General features: G+C 34.3%; 1 protein-coding gene across 1 annotated transcript; it reads right to left on the bottom strand.

The window, feature by feature from the left end:
* Positions 1-1146: 1146 nt before the first annotated feature.
* On the bottom strand, positions 1147-18237 carry Atac2 (Ada2a-containing complex component 2). The gene is made up of 13 exons (XM_085946842.1): positions 18176-18237; positions 17834-18064; positions 12954-13091; positions 11629-11777; positions 9811-9921; positions 9392-9512; positions 7268-7406; positions 5319-5800; positions 4109-4193; positions 3594-3906; positions 3016-3197; positions 2839-2919; positions 1147-2385 (listed from the first exon to the last, which is right to left on the bottom strand). The coding sequence occupies exons 2-13, from the start codon at positions 18040-18042 to the stop codon at positions 2293-2295; spliced, it is 2103 nt and encodes a 700-aa protein (XP_085802968.1). The 5' UTR covers positions 18043-18064; positions 18176-18237; the 3' UTR covers positions 1147-2292.
* Positions 18238-18441: the final 204 nt, after the last annotated feature.

Below are 18441 nucleotides of genomic sequence, written 5' to 3'. Positions count from 1 at the left end.
ACCTCCATTTTGTTAAAACTCTTATGCGTTCTGTCTACCACACCGTTTTGGGCGTTTAATTGGACATCAACAATGAGAACAATAGTATTCCAGTAAGAACTTTCCAAGGCCCCGGTTGCTATGCAGGAATTACAGTTTAAGTTATAGTAAAGTTAATTAAAGGTTACTTTAGTCCAGCAAAAACGAGAAGATGCCTTCTATCACCATAGTCTTACTAAATGATAAAAATGTATCCTCATGGAAGGAAACCAAGTCACAATAATAAATCTGCAATTGAACGTCAGACAGACTTGAATAGTTATTTCCTCTTCAACTGACATATTTGGATGCTCTGATTATGCTCCTATGATTCGCCACATAAGCATGTGGCTTTCTATTAGGCCACGCTGACTAGACCACTAATACCAGTTAAAAATTCCAATGGTCTGGATAATATTTCTATGTATCACTTAACATTATAGCGCGTGTCGTGCATAGATTTACTATCATATTATGCAATGGTGTACAAATAAAATTTTCGCGACAATAACTATTTACTTGTGTGATATGCAGACATTAAAATATCTATTACAGTGAGTATTGCAATAACATAATAGTCATATTGTCAGGATTTTTTATGCTTTGATTATTTTTTTAAGCTGGGATGTCAATACTTTGTAATGATGCAACAGCATCGTCTGCTTCATGGAAAACCGCCACTGCTCTCAAAAGCTCTAATATTTGTATTCGTTCCTTCATTTGCTGCCCTTTATAATGTGCCGCCTCTATGCAACGCATAGCCTGCTGCCCCCATGTGACGTCACTGGGGGTGTATTTTGTATATTTTCCACTGGGTTCGCCACCATTGTTCTTCGGCACGTGTTCATTTACACAACAAATTTGCATTATATTTTTATGGTCGCAACAATACGTACACTGCCAGCAGTAAATCACATTATGTGTAAATGGGCTATTTTTTTAAACATATAATATATTATGTATATATATATTACATATTATGTATATCTGCCCTTGGTGAATGTAATCACTCTTTTTGTCACGTAACGATCCCATGAACAATCAAAAACAATCTATTTTTCAATTAAATTTTAATGAAGATAAGGAAAATCACAAGAACCATACATTTTAAACCAGCGCATCTATTCTATACACAAGACTGCTATCGGGCACTACGGCAGCTATGGAGGGTAGTTATGTATCGAAGTATCAGCACTGACTGTAACAATTACAATAAGTTTGTTATAATTGTTACAATAGGTGCTACGTTTTAACAACACCTCTCTAGGGTGTACTAAATTTTAGAGCGAGAGAGACAGTTTTGACTGTTTAGACAGAGTCGAATTATTAGCACTTATTGTAACAATTATAATACTTCGATACCAACATAATATGAAAAACTACCCTTGATAGCAGTCTTGTGTATAGAATAGATGCGATGGGGTCGGTAATCATATGCAGATATTTAGTTGATTTGAAGTGTTATTTAATTCTGTATCATAAACTTCAATTTCACATATATTTAATAAATACAGTTGAACTCGGTTATTACGATCTCGGACATAGCGAGATCTCGGATGTCATGAGGAAACATTCATTGACATTTGGTTTATGATTTTCTCCATACATTTATTCACTGTTATAACGAGCAACTTATCGGATATACCGTGGTAAAATACTGTTAATGTGTCGATCGTTTAAAAACATTTCGACTCTAAGCAATAAGATCCGATCGGACAGGATGCCGCCGGGGACGGATTACGTTTATGACACTAGTTAAGTGTCTAATTGTTGTTTTCGTTGACAATAATGAAAAAGTATGAACGCATATGGTTGAAAAACCCAAGGTTTGTGAAGTCCGTAGTTACTTACCAGCGTTCATTACAATAAACAACTTCTGTTGTAGTTTATGAAGGCCATGCTTATTTCGGGGATTTTTACGATGGTTTTCAGATTTTTTATTTTTGACTTTTTTTGTTATGTGACCCGCTCATTTAAAAATACTTATTCTCTGATATAATGAGTACCGTTTATAACGAGCAAGTTCGATTGTAGTTCCCAAAAAGCATTTGTCATGTAAGGAAAAAGTATACATTGTTGTTTAATGTTATTAGAAACTGACGTCGCAATAATGAATGTTGCAGTGAGGTGGTATTCGGCAACGTATATTATATTATTTTACATTTGTCACGCAAGTACTGCAAGGAAGAGGCGAAAATAAAATGAAAATAGAAAAATTAAGAGTCTGAATTTTAATAATAAGAAAAGTTATTAAATTTTATTTCCACATAAAGACTATCTACAGAGCCGTAGGAAAAGAGCATGTTTACATTCCGTTGATTCCGCAGGAAAATACTTATCATAAAAATCTTGCATAAGTTGCTCGACCTGAAACAAATGAAAGATTATTTGACTACACCAAATACAATCAATGAATATGCTAAAACTGAAAAAAACGTTAGGTTAATTCTAACAAATTTATTAGCATTAGATTCATTTGTAGTACACAATTTTAGATTAACCCTGACAGTAAATTCCACAAATTTATTACTAAATGTGCAAATTCACTACTACTATGAAAAAAATGTTATACAAATTTCTTAATACAAAAATTAGGTGATTGCTGAGATAATGGCGAATCAGACATTCATTTCGATTAACAGAATTTAGATTTATGGAAAATTTTTGAAGAACCAAAATATTCGTCAAACAAAACTTGGGTGTTGCCAACATAAACCCTGAACCTTTAATTTGCTACAAATTGCCTTTTCTTAGAAAGTGGTTCGTTTACTCAGAGATATGTATTGAGATTTGCTTTGATACAGTAAGTTATAAGCTTACCTTGAATCCAAATTTTTGGTACAAAAATATTGCTGGATTGGTCGGTGATACGTGTAGCGTTATGTCTTTACCAATGCAAGTCTGTAACAATACATACATTTAAGTTTATTAACCGTTTTGTTTTTAAAACATAGCAAACATAATATTATTATTTACGTATAAAATAAGATGTGTAACCTGAATTAAATGATACAGCATAAAATTTGCGATGCCAGCCTTTCTCCATTCAGGTCTTGTGAAAATAAATGAAATATAAGCTTCATTTGAACGGACATCGGGAACTAGGAATGTAAATCCCACAACCAGCTTTTTATAAAGAACGACGCAACTGAAATCTGGGTATTGAAGAACTTCTGTCACTGAAAAGAAAAAAAGTCATAATCATAAGTATCTTTTAGTTAGTTGATTTATTTGACTATGTCCGATCTAATAAGATCATATGGGCCTCCACAGAGTGGAAGTTTGTATTAACAAATTTAGTTTTTACGAGAAATAGATGTCAGCCACTTGCTCAACCTATTAGGTCCATATTCTGACTCATACACAAATTGAAAAACAATATGTGAACTTGCCAGCAGACTCAGGATTTGAACCTGGGACCCACGACGCTATAGGCTGACGCTTAAACCGCGCAGCCATCGTTATACATTAACACAGACGTGTCAGCATAGATTTACAATAAATTAATAAAGAATAATGACAGTAAATTGACATATAAATAGAAAATATTTCACACCACAAGGATTTTAACTTACAATCAATTCCTGGCCAAAAGAAGTACGAACAAAGGCTGTTAATCGCAGTGATGTGTTGTGGTCTAACGTAGCAATAATCTAAAGGCGCTCTTTGCGGTGGAACCCAGCCGGAATTTTTCTCATTTACTTTATTCTGAAGCTCGTTCATAACTCTTAACCATAACGGTGCTGTCTCTGAATCTCTTCTTATGTAAGGCTTAAGTAATCTTCCACTGTATGATGATGTAAATGGATGCGGTTCTATGAAGCCCACAAGGCGAGTGGAAAGATTAAATTGCGATATAGCTGCACCAGACAGATCATCTGATACACCCTAAAATTGAAATGGTACGTGTTAATTGTACTGCGATTACAAATTTGATTTTATAATATGTAATTAATTAAATATATAAATCTGTATAACAAATTGAGGTTACGATAAGTAAATACTAAAAATTATTTTTTACGGTAAGGAAAAGAAAATGAATCCTTCAATGACAAAATTTTGTTCATTAAAAAATTGGCAGTCATATAACCTGAAATCGATCCAATACCCGTCTGTTGTATTGAGATGCAGATATTGTTTCATGCACAGGATAATTTGCAAGACGACACACCATACTAAAAAATAACAATAGGTATCTTTATTACAACAAGATAAGTTTTTACCGTAGATCGACGTTTCTTAAATTGGTTCCCCAAAAATAACTATACATATATTTATATCTGGGTCAGGTCGCCTTTACTGCACAGCTTGTATAGTAATCTGCATTTGAATAATTGTTATCCAGAATCTTCACATTATATTGACTGTATACTACAGCATCTAGATATTAGGAAATGATGCACAAACAGCTCTGTATTTGGATCCATCTTTTGCATGGTGGAAAACCTCCCTCATTCTTCAGTGTTAGTAAATATTATAATAGTAGCAACGTAGTTACCATGCGCCGTATAAACCAATTTTATATCTTTTTATCAAATCATGCATTTTAATCATCGACGTTATAAAAGGGACAAATCGAAGAAACTCCAGATTCTGAAAAAAGTAACTATCAAGTTAAGTTATTTGATCTTGTACTAAATTTCGACTATCGATTGATTAAGCGCCGGCTAGACGCTCAGGCTTTACCGCAAGCTTGTATACAAGCTTGCAAACCGGTTTGTATCGGGAAGCCCGAATGTATGGATGGGAAAACTGTTGTGCAAACCAAAAAGCGCTGTAAAACTAGTTCGCACAAACTATACCACGCAGGCAAGTCGCTGCCGTCTAACCGGTGCTTTAAAGTATCAATATCCATTCTATGCAGCTTTAAAATTAATATCTATCTACAAATAAATAGATTAGTATTCCTGAAAATCTAGGTAAATTTAATTGACTTTATTGACAAAATTCTAAAGTGTACGGCCTGAGTGGACAGTGTTCGGCGGAGCGTTGAGCAGCGTGCGCAACTCAAACGTATAACCGTGTGTGAAAATGTTTGTGTCTTTTTTTTAGTTATACGTTTTGCGCATGCCGCCGAACGCTGTCCATTCAGGCTGGACGCTTAGAATTCCGTATCTGATTATTATTATCACATCATATAATTGCTTAGTTTTTAAATAATGTTAATATAAATTACTGTATAATTGTATATTTTGTAACTAAATAATAGGCATTTATTCAAAGATGAAATTTTTGACCTCACATTTATAACCATACTCGGTTTGTAGAGAGCATAATAAGAAGAAATTACAATTATTTACCTATCAAAATTAAAAGCTAGCATGTGTTTACTTCTTTTCAATTTACGCAATGCAAGTTTTGCACGGAGTCTCACCAAGTCCGTATCGACATTTATGAATTGCGCTTTCCGCATAACATTGTTCAGGTGATTAAGCATCTGCACTTCTTCGTATTCGGTTGTTGGCATTGAACATTCCTTTTTATGGTAACTCGCTATGCAGTTATCTTTTTCCCAAGGTAATCTTAACCCGTCTTCATTTTTAGAAAAAAGACTTCTAACAGGCGCCTGATTGAAAACTAATCTATTCACAGTCACGGGATCCTTAGCAATTCTTTTCTGTTGCGTAAATGTGTCCTCGCTCTCCAAACTTTGAGATTCATCATCGCTCGTGCTGAATCTGCTTTCCCTATTGAAGAACAGTGGTTCAGTTTCCGCAGAGGTAGTTTTATTTGACAAAATGTCAATATTCTTAGAATCATGTAAGCTGTCGGCGAAATCATTCTGTAAAAAGTTGCAATCACAATGTTTCATAATTATGACAATTTGCATAAAGCATATGAATCAATATAATAACCATCATGGGTCAGTAAATTGTGGGTGTTCAGAAATATTGAAACTACCATATTTCTAAACCTTGTCAAAATACCACTGAGAAAATAATGCCTTTGTTGGTGGTCACTGATGTGTGGTGTTCGATGCGTAGGTAGAGGATGATGATAATGACGAAGTCTTCAATGTAGCAGGGTGAGATTTATTAGCAGCGTATCGGTACAATAGTATATTATACATGATAGTTACTAGCTAAATACTCTGATTCGAGTGACATTGAGATAAATTGTTCTTCGTTATTTATACAATAAAAGTTAGTACATTAGCATTAAATTCTGTTACATAATCATATTAAACTAAATATAGAATCAGCGTTTTAAATCGAGTAGTGAAATGAAATATTATTTGTTATTATAGTTGTACAAAAATATAATACATGAAAAGTGTTTATTCAGCTAGTACCGTAATGGTACAAAGTATTGTAATACTACACCGTCTCTGATTTCGCTGACCAATTTGCTGGTCTAGCTTGAGTTGTTTACTGGAAATGGCTTGGGAATATTTTACTGCAAAGTAACTTGATATTTTTATAAACAATAGATATCTGATCGCTTATTATTCTGCAGCTACACCTTCATTAATCATAATTAACAGGACAGCTATTTTTAATGTGAGAGAATATTTTCTGGAATTCATTGATAGTGACGCGATTCTAATTTTTGTTACAAATTATCTTCTTAATACCCCGTTTACACATGCATGTATTTACTGTTGACAGTATGTATTATCACGGTTATAACAAGAAAATACACATGTATTATCGAGTAAGTTGCAAGAATCATCGATTGCATGGATCAAAAAAGTTCAGAAGCTTCTGATAATTATTGGTATTTGCATGGCGGATGCGCAGTAGAACCATAGTGGCGAACCTGCTGGAAGAAATACGAACTACACCACACAGAACATTTCGATGTTTACCGATTATCTACGAACCTGTCTGAACCTGTTAAATAGCACCATACAATGAAACATCATGTCTCGCTTACGGTTGAATAATGAGTTAGAGAGACAGTCAGCACTTTTACATGTAAACAGTTATTATCACAATAGTTTAAAATACAGACTATTGGTGCAAGTAAATCCATGCACATGTATAGGCGTTATAATGCCAAAGTAGAAGCATCAATTGCCGACTTAGCAGAAAAAAAGAAATGCCAAACAGTCAATCACAGTCTATAAATAAAGAAGTTAAACAATAAAGATAGAGCGTTTTAATATAAAAGGTGATGCCTACCCAATAATACATCAACGATTATCAACCAATTAAATTTTTCTCCATTTGATATTGACACGGACACTATTGAAATCCAACTGCTGTATTTAATGAGGAAAGAGATATATAGTATACAATATATTTACCTGTAATAGAATTTCACCACTTCCTCCAGGTATCTCATCGAAATCTGGCAAAAGATTATCAAAGTCTGATAAAGAGTCATCTCCATCCATAAAATAATTCGAGAAGTAATTATCCAAAATAGTGGGATCAGGTTCATTACTAAAAACAAAACAGTAATGATGATTCAAGTTGAAGTAGTGGAATATGTCTCGAGATACAATATACAGAATGTGTTAAAAACAATATCCAATAATTGCAAGCAATGGCGGCTATACGTTTTTTCATGAGGTGGGGTCAGCCATTAATAAATATACCAACCTACTATCACATAATATTATACTTGCAATATGTGGCTATTGATACACCCCTGTTACAGGCGGGCTTCTCCCGGTGTAAAATAATCATTTAGTAGTCATAAGTCGAAACGTAACCCTGACCTCTAGAAACGGCTTCATAAAACATCTAATCTGATTCCTTGCTCAACTACGTAATTTTTTTATTCATAAGTAAAGGCCTTCGTCCAGTGTGTGAAAATCATATACTGGGCGGAGGTGTAATTAAGATAAATTTAATTTGACTTAAAAAAGTATCAATGATGATGTATGAGAGAGATAATTTTAAGACTAAATATAAGTATTCATTTATAATAAATTTTGCCGCGCTTCCCGGCAACGTTCAAATTTCCATGCGCCTGCGCCGGGGTGGTCCTCGTGATTCGTCAAATCAAAAGCATCACGCGATAAAATTTGGCCAATCACGAGAGTCCTTTTTGCTGGACGGCGTGGGTACGCGAAATTTGAAAAAGAAAAAGAAAGTAGTAAGCGTCCCTTTTCCAACATGTACGGACCTGCGAAACTTATTGTTAAAACAAAATATATAAACGTGTAAAGAAAAATGTAAAATATAAGAGAATACCAAGTTATGCACGAGACAGACGTGGTTTCATTTAATTTCTCCTCAATTTAAAAAATTTGTGAATCCGGGGTTAGATGGAAAAGTCTAATGAACGAATAAATGACTAAAGAAAGAAAAAGAATAAACACAGATGAAGACAATTTGGAAGCACTAAGGGGGTCTCCTCTCGAAGTGAGCGAATCTGAAGGCAGCGTAACCGGGCAACTTATGATACCAGAGCTTGATGGTGTGGAGAGTGCGCACTCTCCTTTCTCGTCGCAGGTTCATGAGGAGGCTAGGGACGTGACGCCTGAAAGATGTCGTGGCACAACGGGAGGTACTCTCGAAGTGTTGCCATCCACGAAGAGAAGAAAAAAGAGGAAGTGGAAGAGAATACTTGCGGCTAAGAACCATCCTACTACCGGTGGGAAAGCCATGCCGTCAACGAGCCTGGCCGTTGTACCGCTAAATGACGCTTTGCCCACGGCGGTAGGAACGGATGCAAGCGCATCTCACTGTGCGGGTATCTCACTATGTAACATTTATTTTTAATAACAAATAATATCAGTATTTTTTGAACAAATATGCCATTAAAAAGTCAATTTAATTAAAATGCTGAAAGAAATACCACTTGATTCATAAACATATAAAATTAATCAAATAAAAGCATTTCACAACAAGAGACTAGCAATATATTATTCTACATTGAATCATTTTTTGCATCTATGAGGCAACATTTAAAATTGTAGTAACAAAAGCTAATACAAAACTGCTGAATAATCTAAGTGAAGAGATCTTCACGTTGGCAATATGACGCTGTACATTTTTTAAATGCAACAAAATTGGCCTTTGTAGTGATCATGTTGGACGGTCCGTTGGGCCCAACAGCAGGTTAAATCGACTTGACCAGCTATTCCCTTTCCATACACAATTTAGGACATTCCCAGAGGATATAGTTTGCATCTGGTAATTCTTCGCCACATGGACATGTTGAATGGGTAACAAGACCAAGCTCATAGAGCGTGCCAGTGAAGCCACCATGACGTCCAGTCAAGAATTGAAATGTAATTGTAACGAAGTACTTACCTATATTATGTCCAATAATAAACAACATTAGACACGTATTTTTGGTATGAAAGGGATGTGAGGATGGTCCTTAAGAACCGTGAAGGTATAGTCACACACGATTGCAAGAAGTAAGGAAATTAAGTCTGTCATTCATATAAAAATTGGTTAAAAATAGAATTTACCTCGGTATTAAAGTAGGATATTCTGGATCTAATTTTGATTTTTTGATCGGTAATATCTCTTCGGCAGTATCATATAATTTTTCATTGCAGAGTTTATTTTGCGATAATAAATCCGCAAAACCTATCACAAAAAAAATAATAAATAAACATTATGACGGAAAGTAGACCAATTATTATGTATCATGATTCTGACATACATCACTGAATATAAAAACACTATTATGCCAGCTTTACATATACGGGGAGTACTATCAAACCACTTCTTAAACAGAACATTCAATGAAATACATAAAAATAGTAAAAAATGCGACAAAAGATAATAATTAGCATTCAATTGTCGATTTGTTCATGAACAAGTTAAAGTTTTCTATGAAAACTGATATCTAGTACTTTTAAATGTATAAAAAATAAGCAGTTACCCATTTCCGTAGCCAGACGTGTTAATATTTCATAATCTGACTCGACGTCAGCTATCTCTTTGGTATTTTTGTTGGACCTTCGTTTTTGTTTGATATTATTAATTTCAGACACTGAAAGAACATACTTAATACAATCTGTGACATAAATAATCATTTTATTCATTTAAAATACCGCAGGACACTGGGGAGACATACTCCCAACATGTCATCTCATTTCCAGCAAAGATATTTGTACAAATGTATAGCTTATCTTACCCTTAGTTAACCTGACATTTGAAGGATTAACCAAAACTTAGAAGGTGATTAATCGAATGTGGTATGGAGAGAAGCATGTTGGGAATATCGTTCAAGGATCGAAAAATAAGTAATTAACAATTTTTTATTCAATGAATAATTCACTAGATTTAAGAATGTAACATAATTTTAATTGAACATACATAATTTGAAAACACAACAACAAAATAGCAGGATGCGAACCTGCATCTCTCGGGAATCACGTACACTGACCGCTATGCTACAGGTATCATATTATCTAATTGCAACGAATTTTAACTAATGGTTTTTACAATACTCTCTGAAGCACTTTCTAAATTGCATTACTATTGGCAATTAATTGGCTTTTGTATTTTAAATCAAACTAGGTATTAAATTACCTTAATTGGGTGTCGTATTTTTTTCAAATTTTCTATTGGTTATACAGTATAACCTCGTTTTTACGTGCCCGGAATTCACGTTTTCCCAGCAATTGCGTGTAATTTTTTCAGTCCCGATGTATTTCAGTACATTTAATACCCGCATTTACGTTTTTCTTTCCCGCGATTTACGTCGAAAATGTTCAAAATCGCGCGCTTGACAATGATTGGGTCGTGACATTCGAACGGCGTAAGGTGTTTGGAGGGAAAACTCCGTGTCTTTAGAACGGCGTACGGTGATTGGTCGGCGAGCGACGCTGTGATTGGCCGGTTTTGGAGGTTCATCGAGGGTTTAAAAACCTACTTTACAAGCTTTGGTGATATTCAAGATGACACTTTTAAATGTTTATAAATAGTCTTGAAAAAGAATTACATAACAAAAAAACAAAAATGCAACAAACTAATATACATGATTTTTTTAATAAAAAATAAAAAAAATTCAATAAAAATTTTAATTGAATGTTGTTTTTTAATAAAACGTTATTTTTTTAGAAACATAAAATTTAAATGTTATTTTTTTCATTTTCCCTCCAATTAGGTTTTTTTTTTCAGTCCCTTAAAAAACCTAAAATAGGGGTTATACTGTATATTATATTTCTCAGAAGTGTTTCAAATTATGTATGTTCAAGAAAAAGAAATAATTAAGGGAGCAATGAAAAGAATTTCGAGTTTAAATAGCAGTCTTATACGTGTGGTTGCATCCGTAATAAGTTCATTATTTGCTTCTGCAGCCCCAAAAATAAAACGGCTGCTTGCATTCTAGTTTGAAGTCTGTTACTTTGTTAACATAATCCACGTACACATTTCTCAGTGTTTTATGTGATTATTCATCTTAAAAATAATGGGCAATATATTGCTTTTGGCTGTCTACATAAAATTGACGAGGAAATATCTTTCCACAAATATTTATAGTTAAATGTTATATTCAAATGTCTTTTTTGATACGGCAATGTTGTGAGATACGTGAAATATGAAATTGAAGTCGAATTTACTTACTTATGAATTTAAGTATTCAAGGCTTATTTTGGTAATATCAGCACGTAGAATCATGTATGTAATTAATTAATTGAGTGAATTTGAAATTATAGTAGAATGTCATAGAAGAGTGAAGTTATGTAATCCTTACCAAAATGTGAACAGAGTGCGGGAGAAAATTTGTGCGCCAATTTCCACCAGCCGCTATCCTTCAACACCAGTGAACCGGATTCAAAAAACAATGGAGTGTACGTTGATAAAACGCCCGACACCGTGCCACACCAATTTTTCTTCTGTTTACTATATTGAGAAAATATAGTAGTTGAAATACAAAATATGATAATAATATTCCAGTAGTCTATTGATATACCTACTAGTTGAGAAGATATTGAGAATACTTCTAAGAAATTCTCTGCCACAGTCAAGAAACTAGTATGAACATGGCCACCTTTAATCCTAGCAATAGGTGGGCGGGCCCGCCAAAGATCTTAGCCTGGGGCCCGCTTCAGGATGTGGGGGCCATGGATATGAATATTAATATGTGATTGTAAAATGGAATTCGGCCAACAAAATGCTCAAAGATCTTAAATAATTTTTGACATTCATCAAAATGTAAGTATGTAATGCCAATAAACATAATAAAGAATGACAATTTTAAGAACCCATTTGATTGTCAAAAGTGTAAACAAATTAAAGCCTTCAATTAAGATACATACTATGTACTAGTACAGGGATAGGCAAACTCTTGGACCAAAAGAGCCAAATATGAGTATCACCAATGGTTAAATTTTTTTTCGAGAGCCATACATATATTTTTATAAATATGATTTATTTCAGTGAATGTTACTGTTTATTTATCAAGTGAAGAAGATTTTGCGAATAAAACTAACGCAAATATAAGTTTTTTTATTGTTAACATTATAAATATAATTTTTACAGAAAATGAGTTACATACAATTTTCACAAAGAATGACCTTCCTTACATTTCTTTGGAGAGTGTCTGTATGTTTGGTATGTAACTTGTAGTTTTCAATTTTAGGCGTTACTCCAAATTCTCATCGGTTATTTGGCTTCTCTAAATGCTATTTATATTGTTCATCGTAGTATCTACCTTATTATGTAGATCTTTTAGAGCGCTCCGCTGTGTTGTGAAATTAAATTGCATTTTTCTCTCTCCAAATCCTCAATTTTGGTGGCAAGACCTTCAAATTTTGAGCTCTTTGCTTGTTAAATCCACCAAAAAAAATTTATTTCAAAAGTGCTCATGTCAATATGAAATGGAGAAAAATTTAATTTGTCGACTTTTCCAATGGGTGGATTTAAAATGACAACAATCATACCTTTTTTGTAAAAAATGTGAATTGGGAATTTGCCAAAGAGCCGCGGTTTGCCGACCACTGTACTAGTACATAAATGAAAATAATATATTGGTAGGCACATGTTTGAAACTAAAATTATAAGTGCTAGGTTACTTACTAGTTTGATGGGAATATGTCATTCCAATGCTTGTTAATAAAAGCTCCGATTTGGTTTAATCGGTGAAAAAATCCTTTGTTGCTTATTCCGATTCGTTTAATTGTGAGATCATTGATTATTAGAAATACACAGTTCAGCCTAAAAGACAATAAAAATTCAATCAATCATTTGTACAGCGGCGATGACTCTTAGTAGACAGACTGCCTAAGCATTAATATTTTTGGTAAAGAAACAATATGTACCTACTTACTCCATATTGTCAAAGAAAAACCTTGAAAAACAGCCTGTAATTCAGATTTTTAGATGTAGAAATCACAATGAACATACAGGTACCTACCACAAGAGTTTTTTATAAAACAATAAAAATATATATTTCATCACCAATGAATATGATTCAATTCGAGCAAAACGATTCAAAACAAAAACAAAACAAAACGATTCAAAAACATGATTCAATTCGATCTAAATAATATGACTGAACCAAATGAAACAATGGCAGTTGCCAGAATTTATCTATTGCCACCTTCGAATTAAAATCTAAAACGTAACACAATCTACTGCATTAGTTTCCAAACTTCTAAAATTAGTCTACAAAAATCTAATCTTTGAACCTCCCCCCTTATTTCATAAAATAATACACTCATTTTTAAATGATAAAAAATGTATTAACATAAAAAATGAAAAAACATAATTGACAGAATACTAACAAGGTTTTATTAAACAGTACTCTCTCAGTAATCCCCCGCTCGATTATCCGACAACTACTATAATCCGCCATTATTTTTACTAATTGAAAGCACAAAATCAAGCTCTATAATTCGCCGTATTCGTATGTCAAATTCAGTAGTCCGCCGCGTGCCTATATCAGCAGAATTTTGATGGATGCAATAAGCAGAGAAGGGGATGTTTCCCAAACCTTAAAGGAAATTAACACAAAAAATGTTGTAGCTGAAGTATTGAACAACCTACCGGGACGAGCAATAATTTCAACGTGGAAAAAGCTGTGGCCCTCCGTGAATCAAGATGATGAAAACTGGGAACCGGAAGACTTAGTTCCATTAGAACAGTGGTCTCCAAACTTAATAAGGATGTGAGCTACTTTCAGAAATTAAAATTGTGTGGTGGGCTACTTATACATATTCCTTCTTTATAATTTTTTATCATCGTCCTTTATCGTACCATACAATATTACTTCAAATAAATGAGAACATCGGACTTCCAATAAAACATAAAGTGCGTACTTTAATTATTAATTTATAAACAAAATAATAATTGAAAAATATTTTGAAATAAGTTTGAGTAAAAGCAAAAATAATTAGTGAAAAGATTGGCATTCACTTTCTCCACAATTTTTTCAATTCTTGATGAGTACCTTGTCACTCCCATCCGAATGCAATTAACAAGATGTACATCTGTGAGTCTGTTTCTATCATCTGTGAGTCAGTTCGAGAAATATTTCATTTCGGAGTCCATCCAATAATAAAATTTGAGAGGCAAATTTATAAATATGATAAAATATCCTACGCGACCTACCGGTAGCTCGCAAGCAACCGTTTGGCGATCACTGCATTAAAAAAATTGATTCAGAAGACGACGGAAAACTCAGAGCTAACGCAAAACATTTTAGAAGAATGGATAGCAGAAAGTTCTGACGAGTATGCGTCACTTCTAACTGAAGACGAGCTCATAAATGTGATACCTCCACGTTTCTACGTGTATGGAGGACCCCTTTAGGGTAAAGTACGAGCGAAGCTATGGATGCCACATTCATGTTTCTTATAGTCCGCTAAGCCAAATGTCCATCTATCGCCGCTCGATCGAATAAAATGCTCTGTATTTATTAACTAAAAATGTTCAAATTACCAGATGGGCGAGATAAAGGTTGGTCACGGGCCACGGGCGAGAATGACAGAGAGGGGTGAGCGTTCAGGGGTAGATCGAGAGGGACAGCGATAAAGCCAGAAAAACGGGAACATAACCGATGGTGCGATCTGCCAAGGTCAGTAAGCCGAGGTCGGAGGTAGACACCACGTCTCGCCAGGTGAATTATAATTTGTTGCTGTTTACCTACTTTCTTTGAAAACGATTTCTGTATCGACAGGAATCGATCCGGTTAGTCAACACGTGTTTACTACGTACCGACTTCTTGTAGCGGTTAAGTGACGCGAATCGCGATTTGCTGGCGACACAAGGCGCCCAGAGTTGTCTAGATAATTTAAAAATCGAGAAATTAACTTAGATAACCCTTCTATAAATAATAGTGTAGCCGTGCGATTACCGCGAATAAAAATATAAATGAACCTACTCGTGAAAATTTGATTAATATTCTGCAAACTTTAGACCGACCTTTAATCTCGAATGTAACTGTAACTTTATAAACTGTGTAACACTTAATAATTGTGTCCTGTGTGTTGTGTTGTGTATGTAACTTTTTGTGAACCATAATTAATAATAAAAACCGTTGACCTTTGCGTCGATTAATTGGTGCGTTCATCATTTTTATCATCCCGGCATCCTATATTTACCTAACTGTCAAGACTACCTTCACTGAATGTGCTCTACCAAACCAAACCCAGCTACGATTTACCATCACTGAGCTAGTCGAAGGGTGGAAGCTGGTCGTGTGACTCACACATATCGACCGACGGCGCGCTACCAAAGGCGTCATTAACGTCAGGTCGACCGGAGAGTTGAGCGCGGAGGTCGGATCGGGGTGTGCGGCCCCGACTCCCCTCCCTACCCGGACTTCCGGGGTGTCAAATGAATCAAGAGGTTTGGATTCTGAGGATGAAGAAAATATTTGTCAACCAACTGCAGCTCATACAGCCAAATCAGAAGATGCACTAGCTGAGATTGACGTTACCTTTAAATGGGCAGAATAAAATAATGCAACCGTCAACACACTCATCATGTTGCATAAATTACGAGATGACATAATCTTCCAACAATATTCAGGAAAAAAACATACAACACTGAACAGGTGGTTGTGTTACGTGATTTACTGTTTACTAATATGTAGTTTATAAATATGTATAATTTAATACAGAAGTATGTACTTGATTTTGATTATAAATAAAACTGTAGGTTGCTAGTACAAAATTTTCAATAAAAACTATTTTTATGAAATACTTACCTTTTAATTTTTATCATATTTTGTATGTATACACTATAATCCGCCGTTTTCACTAATTGGATATTTGCCTGGTTTTTGGGATGGTGGATTACTGAGAGAGTCCTGTATATAATATATTCATTTTTAAATTAATTGATTTTTAATGCGATGTATGTGCTTATTTATTAGCACAAAGTTTTTCTATCGAAAAATCCCGTTTCGCAAAAATATGATGTTACGAATGGCAGCATTACTTTGCTTTGTTTAACAAGTAATATATTCTTCACTTCAATTCAACTAAAATTGAATTAGGGTTTCATACTTTTGTTTCAATGAAGTATCGCATGATGCGTGCGTGCCTCCCAATTTGGAAATCACTGATCTACTGTAACTCAGAAACAAATTAAAGCCTATGGCGCAAAGCCCACTGCAAGCTGTATAGGTTTTCATTTGTTTCTGGGTTTCTTCAATATGTTGTGTTAGGACATTGGAGCAAGATTGGAAAAATCTACCTACTGTCACCGGCCATTGTTGCACTTGCTTCCGTCATAATATTTAGTTTTCATGAAAAACAATCACATAGTAAGTATAAAATGGTGTAGCATATTATGTTTATATTGATTTTACCAATGACATTATTAATGGACAACGCACTCAATACAGTAGCTAGCAAGTAAATTCGCGCATAGCGATATTCGCACATGTATAGGTAGATGTCACGCAATTTCCAATATGCGATGTTACGCATCGGGAATTTATAGCAATATCACCTTTATTGTAATGGCGTTAGAACAGTGTTTCTAGTGTCAAAGTTCATTTGAGCGAACCCGTTTGAACCGAACCATTCGGCAGACCCGACAAAAGGCATCGGGAATTTATAGCAATATCACCTTTATTGTAATGGCGTTAGAATATATTATGCCATTCGGCAGACCCGACAGTGTCATTTTTTTTTCCAGATGCTTCGTCCATATTAATGTCATTGGATTTTACATTAAAAACTGTCAATTTTATTATGGGTCGTTTTTTAAGTATTTTTGACGATATGTAGTACTGTATAAGTAATTAACAAAATAATAAAACATGTGTCTTTTTACTGGTTCTCCGCCACCGCTCGCTGTCATCTGTCAGTGAGCGCAGTGTTGCCAACCGAACTATAATTATAGTACATGTTAGTGTTTGAACTATAATTATAGTACAGGTTCTACAAAGTATAGTACGTCAAAAATACCACAATTTTGAAAAATGGAATTAATTGAATTCGCCGGTTGTGCGAATATTCCCCATTGCTTATTTCACTGCATTTAAAAGTGTTCTATATTGTTGATGTTTAAATTTCTGTAAAATGTTCGCACTTCAATCACAGCAAATCGTAATAACGTGAAGCGAAGGACGTAGTAAGTATAATCTATATAATATAAATAATATATGATCTCAGTGTGCGATATTAGTCTGTGGACATAGTCTTACGTTGTATACTCTAAAAAACTAACAGTTAATAACGGCGGCTGGTGTTTTTCGGTCGTAAGAGGTGTTTTAATAAAGCAGGGCATCGGAATTTCTCGAATTCTCCGTTATGTTTATGTGACAAACAAAAAAACTTACATTTTCAACACGTCCTATAATTTTTGCCGAAATACTAGAATGTCTTGGACTGCGTACTATAACTCGATGACAAAAAGATAGCTGAATTCCAAAATGGCGACTGACAGATAAAGACGACGGAGAACCAGTAAAAAGCACCTAAAACATTTCTCTGGTACCTTACCAGGTAATTTTTTCCCGTTCAAATTTTTCGTTGCCGTCTTCGGTACATTCGCCACATGTATAAAGGAAGAATATGTCGCCTGCGAAATTTCCTGGTGTTTTATTCTCAATTAGACAATCCAAATGAACCGAGAGCCCGCAAATTTTGCAGGTTAAGCAAGGTTTGTACTGCTTGTTTTCGGGGCTCATGCAATATTTACATTGCTTCATATTTGAATGTAACCCGAATAACCTAATTAACAATGTATATTATAATTATAGAAAAGTATTGACATCAAATTAGAAGTTGTTATAAAATAAATATTATTGATTTTATCTCAATCATTAAAAACGCAATATTTACAATAATTGTATATGAGTAGTATTAGATTTAAGTTAACGACACAAATTATTTGATCTGACAGCAACCGTCAAAACAAGTGATTATTTTAATTTTATTATCTATGATTTGCGCTGTGAGGCATAGACTATTTATCAAAGCTGCGTGTTTATCAGAAGAGCGAAATTACCTAAATCCAAAGAGATTGAAGGCTAATCTCTTTGCTAAATTCTATTTAATTACCAGTTTAATCAATTTAACCGTTTCAATGAAATGTATCGATATATGGA

Source organism: Rhyacophila brunnea, unplaced genomic scaffold (genome assembly GCF_057557595.1).
Source record: "Rhyacophila brunnea isolate RB1 unplaced genomic scaffold, BYU_Rbru_1.0 scaffold_2, whole genome shotgun sequence".
Lineage (NCBI taxonomy): Eukaryota > Metazoa > Arthropoda > Insecta > Trichoptera > Rhyacophilidae > Rhyacophila > Rhyacophila brunnea.
Note: the sequence above shows the minus strand (reverse complement) of the source record. Positions and strands in the feature narration are given on the sequence as shown.

Coding starts and splice junctions, on each gene's coding strand:
- Atac2 (XM_085946842.1), bottom strand. CDS start 18,042: ATGAAGCAATGTAAATATTGCATGAGCCCCGAAAACAAGCAGTACAAA. Junction 13,092..17,833: donor GAACGGGAAAAAATTACCTG/GTAAGGTACCAG, acceptor ATTGTCTTTTAG/GCTGAACTGTGTATTTCTAA. Junction 9,922..11,628: donor CGCACTCTGTTCACATTTTG/GTAAGGATTACA, acceptor ATGTTCTTTCAG/TGTCTGAAATTAATAATATC.